A 10,249-nucleotide genomic window follows, 5' to 3' on the forward strand; every position below is an offset into this window, starting at 1 on the left:
AGGTAGGACAGAGTGTCTCATGTAAGAGATGAAGGTGATGGGCAGGTGTGAAGGAAATATTATAATTGGGATTTTCCCAGTTAAATAAAGGTCAGTAAATAAATCTGTCAATCCATCCATCATTAGCTTTCTAATCAGTTCCAAACATCCACATATCGATCTTAGAAATAAATGTAAAAACCTTCTCTAAGCTTATTTGGGATAAATTATCACATTAATTTAATTATTTGAGTTATAACTGAGTTTAAAAACAGGACGATGCAACTAGTTAAATGAAGAATCTGTCTCCAGTCATTAAATCTGGTGTTTATTTATGTAGGTAAAAGTATCTTTAACACAACCTGTTAAAATACATTAAAAATCAGGAAATATCTTCTAATTTATTCAATTTATTTTTCTGGGGGAGGACCCCCAGACCACCCTCCAGTCTGTCCTATACTATTATAAGACTTCTTATGTGAGAGAATAAACCAACACACCTGTAGTGCTCCACCTGTGTGTCTCTGTATGAAACTATTATCAAACTGTTTTCTTAGTGAGTTTAAAAGGCTGGTACAGTACATGGTTGAATGAAGGTGAAACATAATTTCAGTTAATATGGTTTGAGTATTACTGCATCACAACAGAAACATCTGGTGTTCAGTTGTTGATGGATGCAGACAGTTAAACTGAGCACACACTGAAGACATGAACAACAGAAAAACCTGGTCGCACAACTGTGGGTGCGTCAGACCCCGTCCCCCACGGTGCGTCCCCACCAACTTTCAGCACAAAGTTACGCCCTTGATTCAAACTATTAGAAAGTTGCAGCAGAWTAATTCATTAAACATTTCTTTTAAACCAAGAAAATGGAAATTTTTGGAGGCTTGTTTTTGCTCAACAGCCACCTCTGGTACTAATGAATAACCTGCCCGTTGGCCACTAATTGATTTTATCCCTTATTAGGACGACACGTCTGGTATTTTGCAACTTGGTCACGCAGGACAGGCCAACGCCGGCCAACTTTCAGCTCTGTGAAAGTCTTAAAACCTCCAAATATGGAATCTTAAAAGCGGGTAGCCTATGGTTGGGTCCCGACTGCTTTCAGCCCCTTTGTTTGCACAGTCTGGACCTTGACTCTTGCCAGGGATCAACCCATTATCTAAGATTGTGCTTATGAAGAAGCAATCAAAAACAAAGGCCAAATTACACAGAGAGAGACAGGAAGAAGAAAAAAATCATTGAGTCAGCTGTTTGTTAATCTGAGGTGGCGTCTTTATCGCCTCTCGTCCCGTCTTCAGCCAATCAGCGTGTCAGGATACCGAAAGCATTTTCAACAATCAAATCGGAAAAATATTGTTATGTCAAAGTGACCTGTTGACATTCAGGAACTTGGATGACGACTATTTGCGCGTCTATGACCCATATTAACCTCTATTAGTATCGGTGATAATATGCTGTAAAAACGTAACGGGTCAAAACCTGTATTAATTTGACATTTTAATTGGTTCATCTAATACAAAATCATTTTAAGCTCAGGTTTATATATACAGGTCACAATTTTCTCTGTTTTAGAGGGGCAAAAAATGCTAAATTTGTGAAGCTACCTCTCTAATAAATCCACTTTCACCTTTGTCCAATCTTATAGTAAACAGCAGTCAGGACTGATTATCTTATCTAAGTGTAGCAACATTAACCCTGGTTCAGTCTGAAGAAATCAAACCCTGCTAACAGCTCACCATTTTTTATATTTACAGAAAGCAAAGCTGATAATCTTCTGAATATGGCTTCATGTTACACTCCTTTATGTTTCAGTAAATACTCAGGAAAAGATTCTGACTGTTTTATGTGTAGTTTTTGTTTTTTTATGTCTCCAACTAAGCACACTTACGCTCCTTGAGCCCTCTCCCTTGGAGTTCAGGTAGGCTTTTATGGCAGCCAGGCCGGCATATTCTCCCTGAGCGCCGCTAGAAAACAAACCAAACAGGCCAGGGTCACGCATGCATACTTAACCCCATCAGAGTCCAAAGACCGGTCTAGAATATCAAAAGAGCAGAGGCAGACAGGATGAAAAACCTTGCTGCCTGATAACTGTTGGCCAATGCTGCTGATAGCAGCAGAGGTAGGTGTGGACTTTATCAGATCAAACCTGGAAGTGTAAGAAATTTAGTCTCTGACATTTAACTCTTGGTCAGTGGCTGAAAAGATAAAACCAGCTCATGGGACTTGTATTGAAGGGTCCTAACGTGACTATTAACCTCAAGCTACTGATAAGTGGCTCGATAAAAAGATTTACATTTGTCTCATTAGCAAATCATTCTTTTGTTTATCACATACAAAAAGACATGCAGGTATACACTGGATAATTGCTTTTATCAAGGATAAGCATCGTTTAAAGAACTGTAACAGTACCAGCAGCCTGGTGTAACTGTTTGCGACGTCACCTGTTGGGCTGGAAGGAGATCTTGTCGTAGCCCGTCACCTCGCACAGATCCTTCTCCAGCTGCCTGAAAAGCTTCTGGTAGCCCTCTGCCTGGTCCAGAGGCACAAACGGGTGGATGTTGGCAAACTCCCTCCAAGTGATTGGCTGAAGGCAGACAACAGTCAGACAGAGGACAAACCCGTCTAACACCACATTGTGCTAAAGGGATCACGATTAGTTGTAACATTAGACTTTATTTGATAAACATTTATTTTAACTGTAAAATAAAGACTGTAAAAATACTGTAGGATGTTTAGTTTTTATCATTTTTTAAACTAAAAGTTTAAAAATATTACACGGACGGGGCCATTTTATTTACATGCAAAGCACTCTGGGTAAATGATGACGTGGATAGGTCCTCGGTGCGAGGCTGCTAGCGAGCTATATCCACCCTGAAGGTTAATCTTGGACAATATCTGACGATCGGCAATTTTAAATGAAACCAGAGAGCGTTGACTGAGAGGAGAAGGTAGAAATGACTCAGCCTGGAACTGAAAATATGGATGGAGGACTTCAGTTTAGCTTGTTAATTTGTCAAGCTAGCACTAACGCTAAAGCTAACAGGCTAAGCTGAGGTTCTTCTTCCATGAAGCAGCTCTGTTGTCCTCCATCCATATTTTCAGTTACAGGCTGAGTCATTTCTACCTTCTCCTCTCTGTCAACGCTCTCTGGTTTCATTTAAAATTGCCGATCGTCAGATATTGTCCAAGATTAACCTTCAGGGTGGATATAGCTCACTAGCAGCCTCGCACCGAGGACCTGTCCAAGTCATCATTTACCCAGAATGCTTTGTGTGTAAATAAAATGGCTCCGTCCGTGTTAAAATATATTTTAAAAAATTTACAAACTAAATAGCCTACAGTATTTTTCCAGTCTTTATTTTACAGTTAAAATGTATGTTTATCAAATAAAGTCTAATGTTGCAACTATCCCTTTAATGATCCCTTTAACAGTTAGCTCATTTACTCACCATGAGCTCAGATGAACTGTTTAGCTTCATGGTGCAGGAGCCCTTATAGACAAAAAAACTTTATTATTATATTATTCTAACATGAGGTGTATTAGTATTCAAGCATTAAGTAAAGAATGCACGAACCAGTGGTATCATGCTGTGCACCAGAGAAATGTCCTTGTTCTCCAGACGCTTCATGTACCGAACAATGTTGGTCTCTGAGTGGTAACTGCAGAATGACATCAACACCAGATKTTTAACTGAGGCAACAAATATGAGTTAAAGCTACATTTCAGCCTTATTAGGATGCCTGACTAAACACCCATTACTTCAATGATTGTGTTTAATAACAGACTCAGACTTTATGGCTGCAATAAAGATTATCTGTTCCGCTTTTAGAAACTAAATTGGGTCTTTACAGCTCCTATTACGGAACTCTTAAAAAAACTGCAGAAAGCCATATCATCATTTTGTGCACCAGGAAACCAACCTGTTGAAGACCTGGTGTGTGAGGAACTTGCTCGTCCTCTTGAAAGGACTTCCCATAATCCCCTTCACTCGCTCGCCCATCTTTTCAGCAATCAGCTCCTGCAAATGTCAAACATAAAACCGAGCGACTGCTCTCACTTTCAAAGCGATCACGGTTGGAGAGTTCAACGGCGGTGTAAACATTAACGGCGGCGACACACATACAGCTGAAGATTCACAGCCGAAGACCCAGAGCAGATCGTCCAAGTCCCTCTCTGTCACCGTCTCGTCCAGAGAGACGCCCAGCTGYATGTGAGGAAGAGGGAATATGAATATTTTAACCAAAAAGTTATAAAGTTACATATTTTTTATTTTAATATGTTCTTTTTATGTAAAAATATTAACGTAACACTGCTGTTTAAAACCGTTTGAACTTGATGTTCAAATAAGCAAAGAAAAACAAACATGTTGAAACTCGTGACATCAGGGCTCCAAACTGCTTATTACCTCACTGACTAAACCTGAGTTAATCACCKATACAGAACAACCAACAAACATGTTAGCACCCACCACTCCCTCGGAGAAGACTCGCAGGTTTATCTGCCTCTGCACGGCTCTCTCCAGGATGTCTTTTGCGGCCACGCTACAGTTCACCTTCAGAGTGTCGAAGAACATGTCGCTGTGCAGCCGGTGGCCTGCTCTCTTCAGACCTGAAATAAAAACACCACAATAAACAAATAAGCTAATTATTACCTCCGCCAAGGGCGAGGTAATGTTTTCGGTCGCATATGTCTATCTGTCGTTCTGTCTGTGGAATGTGACATTACTAAAAACTTGACGGATTGTCATGACATTTTTACCACATGTGGGTACTGGGCCAAGGAACACAYCATTAAATTTTGGTGATGTTCCGGATCACGATGCGGATATAGCAATTTTTTTCTTTTAACACTCTGAGATCGGCAAAGCTGTGATGCTTTCACAGGGCTTCCGTAAAAAAAAGTGACCTGGATTGGACAGCACAGACTTAAAACTTTATAAAAGTAATGTTAAAACCAGATTTAATGATGAATAATTTTTCCCATAATATGCACATTTACAAAACGTTTTGTAACCAGGAAGTGCGTGACTGCACCATGAAACTTATTTTTCCCCATTTCCTCAAACACACCACATTTCCGAAACAAYCAATCAAAACAGTTTCTCGCTACTAGGCTTGTAAACAGAGAGCTRCCGGSCCTCAAAGTTTGGAGACGGGGGGAGCCAGGAAGCCCTTTATAAAAGAGAGTCAAACCTTTACAAACTCAAACAAGGGGATAAAACAGACGTTTTACATGGTGAAATGTGACTGATGAAAACTTAGGAGCTTAATCTGACACCAGTTTGACGACGAATAACGTCGGGTGACGAGTCTGACTTTTTTTTTTTTCACACTGGACTCCACCGAGAAGAAATCCCGTGCATACTGCTGCTTAAATGTTCACTATGTCACAACTTATTCGGCAAATGTGTTTCCATCTCTGCTTTTGCGCATTAACTCTTACAGGATGGGGGAAATTGGTCTTGCGGGAGGTTTGCACTCTCAGAGTGCTTCTAGTTAGTTTTTGTTATTTGTAGATTATTTTGTTTGAATTTTAATCTTGGGGAAAAAAGGGGTCAGATATTATAAGATTCTTCTATCTGCTGCCTTTCATTTCATTTTATTTGTGATTTGTATTTCTTTCTTTTATWGTTGGGTCAAATGAAAATGTCCTCTAGCCCCCTTGATGTCCTGCCCTCATCTCTTTTTAAAGATATTTTAACAATATTGGCCCAAGTGTTGTAAAGCTGATAAATTACTCCCTTGGTGGGATGGGAGGGATTTTGGGGGTGTGTGTTTTGTTTTGTTCTGTGTTTTTGTTAGTTTGTTCTTTTCTGCTGTTTGTGTTAAAAAAAATGTAATAAAAAGACCCTGTTCAAAAAAATATCACTCCCTTGGTTCTGGTTCTGTACCCCACTGCTTCAAAACAGCTGTTGTTAAAAAAAGCCCAATTTGGACTCTTCTGTGCCTGAAAGCTACAGACCGATCTCCAAACTACCATCTTTATCAAAAATCCTTGAGAAGGTGGTAGCTGAACAATTGATTTACTTTTTGAGCTTGATGGCAGCTGACTCTGGAAACTACACTGTGCTGGTTTTATTGGACTTAACTTCAGCGTTTGACACTGTGGATCACTCTGTTCTTATCAACAGACTGAGAGATAATTTTGGTATTTCTGGCTCTGTGTTAAACTGGTTCACCTCTTAATTATCTGAACGGGCTTTTACTGTTTTTATGAATCAGGTTTACTCTGATGTTGCACCGCTGTCTTCTGGGGTACACCAAGGTTCAGTTTTAGTTCCAATCCTCTTTTTATTGTACCTGTACCCTTTAGGAGGCATTTTACAACTTTACAATAATGTGTCATACCATCTGTATGCTGATGACATACTGTTATACTGTTCCTTTCGACCCTCTGAGTTCTTCAAACTATCTGAACTCGTTAACTGTCTGTCAGAAGTCAAAATATGGCTGAACAACAACTACCTGCAGTTAAATGCAAACGAGACTGAAACTCTTATTATCGCCCCTGATGATAAAAGCCCTGTAATCAGGCAGCACCTTGCTTTTTTAACCACTTCAGTGAAAAATAGTCTCAGAAATCTGGGTGTTGTCTTTGATAGTTCTATGTCTTTTGACAGCCATTGTAAAACTTTAGTTCGTAACTGTTTTTTTTTTTCTTTTTTTTTTTCGTTTAAGGAAAATTCAAAGCTGAGATCTTTTGTGTCACAGAATGAACTAGAGATGGTTGGTCACGCTTTTATTTCGTCTCATTTAGATTGCTGCAACAGCCTTTTTACATGTTTAAACAAGTCCTCCTTGGCTCGGCTTCAGTCTGTGCAGAACGCTGGAGCGAGKTTATTAACAAAGACCCACAGGAGAGCCCACGTTACACYTGTTTTAGCCTCTCTGCACTGGCTCCCTGTGCATTTGAGTCATTTTAAAATTTTGGTTTCAACTTTCAGAGCACTTCATGGTCAGGCCCCCAAATACATAYTGGACCTTCTGAAGCCTCTCTGTCCATCCAGGACTTTGAGGTCTTAATCAAATGCTGCTGGTGGTCCCTCAAACCCATTATAAAACCCATGGAGACAAAGCTTTTCAGGTGGTGGCCCCGAGGCTCTGGAACGCTCTCCCTCTGTCCCTTTGCTGTTCAGATTCTTCTGACTCTTAAGAGACATCTTAATACATTTTTATTCAGACAGCCTTTTAGTAATGTGCTTTTTATTGTGTTTTAATTGTTGTTTTTTATATTTGTGATCTGTTTTATTGTTTTTAGTTATTTTGCTCTCTGTTAAGCACTTTGTGAGGTTTGTGTCGGTGAAAGGTGCTATAGAAAATAAAGTTTACTTACACGTAGAATTTATTTTGTTTTTAAAGAAATGAATAAAGTCTATCAATTAAAAAAATAAGCAAACAATGTGCTTGAATGTCATTTAAGTGCATTAATCAGCTATTTGATATTCAACGATAAAATGATTCAATATTATCAGCTCAGTAACCAATGACTGTCGTTCCATTCACTGTAAATACTTATTTTTAAAACATTCAACCAAATTAACAGCTAAGTATAAACTTCTTCACAGATATGAACTGTTTTTTCTTAAATATTCAAGCAAAGCCATTGTTTTTTGTTGTTTACTTTAACGCTCTGAGAGAAAATTTAAAAAACAGAAACAACTTTTAGTGGCATCACTGGAAAAGAATAAAATAACTTAACAAGATAACTTAATTTTTCTATATTTGTTAAATAATTATTAGATCATTCGTAGCTTCTTGGACTGATCAAATTTTGTCAGGTAAAAAAAAAAAGTAAAATTTACCTTCTGCAAGGATCAGAGCAGCGTTGTGTGTCCTCTCAGCGATGTGTTGGAGACCCTGAGGACCATGATACAGAGCGTACATGGCCGCCATGTTGGCCAGTAGAGCCTACAAAATAAAACTTTATTAGGGCATGCTTTACTTCTTACACTTTCATTAAAAAACACATGCCTACAGGGTGAATCTGGTCATACCTGTGCAGTGCAAATGTTGCTGGTTGCCTTGTCTCTCCGAATATGTTGCTCTCTGGTCTGCAGTGCGAGACGATACACTTCCTTACCAGCTGCATCCCTGAAACATCAACAAAAATATATGTAAGTAAGTAAGTAAGTAAGTAAGTAAGTAAGTAAGTAAATAAATAAATAAATAAATAAATAAATAAATAAATAAATCTCAGAGAAGAGTTTTATTCTATAAAGTTATAGTCAAGAATAAATCTGTTTCTCACCTGGTGACGCCAACCATTCTGCCAGGCATCATCCGGACCAGGTTGTCTTTGACGGCGAAAAAGGCAGCGTGTGGGCCGCCATAGCAAAGGGGGACTCCGAACCTCTGGGAGCTGCCCAGCGCGATGTCGACCCCGAACTCTCCTGGGGGCCGCAGCACGCAGAGGGCGAGCAGATCTGTGGCGCAGCAAGCCATGGCCTGGACAAGACGGGAAGGAAAATATACAGACGTGTCGTCGGCGTAAAACTTTACTTTTAGCTACTGGAGTGACTTGAGACGATGAGATTCCAACATAAAAGACACATTTCTACTATGTGGCAGCTTTATGTTGAGAAATCTCTCTTACCCCTCCCTTGTGCGCACGGTCTACGAGGGCAGTGAAGTCCTCCACCCTCCCGTCAGTGTCTGGATACTGAAAGAGGATGCCACTCACATCCTTCCCACTGAAGTCTACCTCGTGAGGCAGCTTCAGCACAGTTTTCACACCAATGTAGCTGCAAAACAGTTAAAGCCCCATGAAACCAGAAATAAGCACAAAAGTTGAACCATGAGAAAATTATGTTTTTTGCTTCTTTTATGATTTGTAATACATACTTGGCTCTGGTCTGCACCACGGCAATGGTCTGGGGATGGCAACGTGGGTCAATGTAAAATGTCCGTCTTTTGTTCTGTCTGTGGAGAATAACAAATGATAAAATCATTTATGACCAAGACGCCTCATATAAACWAGTTAAATTCTTTTTTTCTTTAAATCTTCCATCAGGTCGGTGTTTGGGTACCTGTGGCAGAGCTGCATGGCCTCAGCAGCAGCTGTTCCTTCATCGAGCAGCGAAGCGTTGGCCACAGGCATGCCTGTGATGTCACAGATCATGGTCTGATAATTGAGTAGAGACTCCAGGCGACCCTGGGAGACCTCAGGCTGGTAAGGCGTGTACTGAGTCACCCTGAGGACAAAACTCTCAATGAATCAGCCGGACGAGTTACGAGGACACACGGACAAAGGGACAAAGTTGTTGTTAATCAAGGAAGCGAGACGGTTCAGAGGAATGCATTGTATTTCTGTTCAAGTCCACCAAGTTCAGAAAAAAACTAAACGTGTGCAGGGAAGCAGAGTTGGATTTGGGTGAAAGGAGATCTTGTTCAGCAGAAAACTGGAGAGAAGCACATCATCGGTTCTCAAACGAGTCGAGTCACAAGACTTCAGATTAAAGGCACGTTACTCTCAACTACAACAACGATGCTTGTAATTAAACATAGCTAGTTACATGTGATCGTATCACAAGAAACCAGCTCAAATTAATTTCACATTTCCAGTCACCTGAAGGTACTCACCAGCCAGCATTCTCCAGCAGGTTACGCTGGATGGGTGGTGGGACAGAGCAGTTGTAGTAGCCCATCCCAATGTAGGACCTCCAAATTTTATTCTTTGATGCGATCTTCTGCAGAGCCTCCAGAACCTCATTTTCACCTGAAAATCAAAGAAATTATTCTTTCATTTTTATGTCACAATGGTAAAAGACAAATCAACTGGTGACAATTAACTGGTTAAAAATAAAAGACCATATCTTTACCCAAGAATTACACATCAGGGTTCCTACAGCTTAAAGCAAGTTACATTTTTATGCCACTTGAAATTAAATTTAAGACCAGCTTCACAATAAACACAAATGTAAAAGAAAAAAAAACAGGTTTGTGACTATTTTAGCCAATTATTTATTTTAACATAAAATGAGCTGCGAGAGGCATTCTGTAAATTATTTAAAAAAATAAGTGCTGCATACTATTTTAATGTTTGAGACAAATTACAATCATCCTACTTTCAATGTGTTAACATATTTAAGACCTCTGAAAGATTGATTTAAGATATTTTAATGCTAATTAAGGCCTTATTTTTGGATTGATGAATTCAATGCCTTTTAAGACTTAAGGATCTGCAGGATCCCTGTTTATAGAACATTTCTAAGGAGAGATTTTTTATAGTGCATTTTATTTATTCATTTTATTTGTAACAATACACAAC

At 39.5% G+C, this 10,249-nt stretch overlaps 1 protein-coding gene across 1 annotated transcript in view; it reads right to left on the minus strand.

Moving 5' to 3' along the window:
* The window catches only part of gldc (glycine dehydrogenase (decarboxylating)), a gene marked incomplete at its 5' end in the record, with an annotated part of 21,343 nt that overhangs the window by 7,276 nt on the left and 3,818 nt on the right, over positions 1 to 10,249 (minus strand). The window contains 14 exon segments of the mRNA XM_014024222.1: positions 1,871 to 1,946; positions 2,424 to 2,566; positions 3,432 to 3,473; positions 3,558 to 3,642; positions 3,904 to 4,001; positions 4,107 to 4,187; positions 4,452 to 4,591; positions 7,785 to 7,890; positions 7,977 to 8,073; positions 8,231 to 8,427; positions 8,576 to 8,723; positions 8,824 to 8,901; positions 9,009 to 9,173; positions 9,562 to 9,697. Coding sequence (XP_013879676.1) covers positions 1,871 to 1,946; positions 2,424 to 2,566; positions 3,432 to 3,473; positions 3,558 to 3,642; positions 3,904 to 4,001; positions 4,107 to 4,187; positions 4,452 to 4,591; positions 7,785 to 7,890; positions 7,977 to 8,073; positions 8,231 to 8,427; positions 8,576 to 8,723; positions 8,824 to 8,901; positions 9,009 to 9,173; positions 9,562 to 9,697 — 1,592 coding nt within the window.

The sequence above is a fragment of the Austrofundulus limnaeus genome, unplaced genomic scaffold (genome assembly GCF_001266775.1).
Source record: "Austrofundulus limnaeus strain Quisiro unplaced genomic scaffold, Austrofundulus_limnaeus-1.0 Scaffold413, whole genome shotgun sequence".
In the NCBI taxonomy this organism is placed as follows: Eukaryota; Metazoa; Chordata; class Actinopteri; order Cyprinodontiformes; family Rivulidae; genus Austrofundulus; species Austrofundulus limnaeus.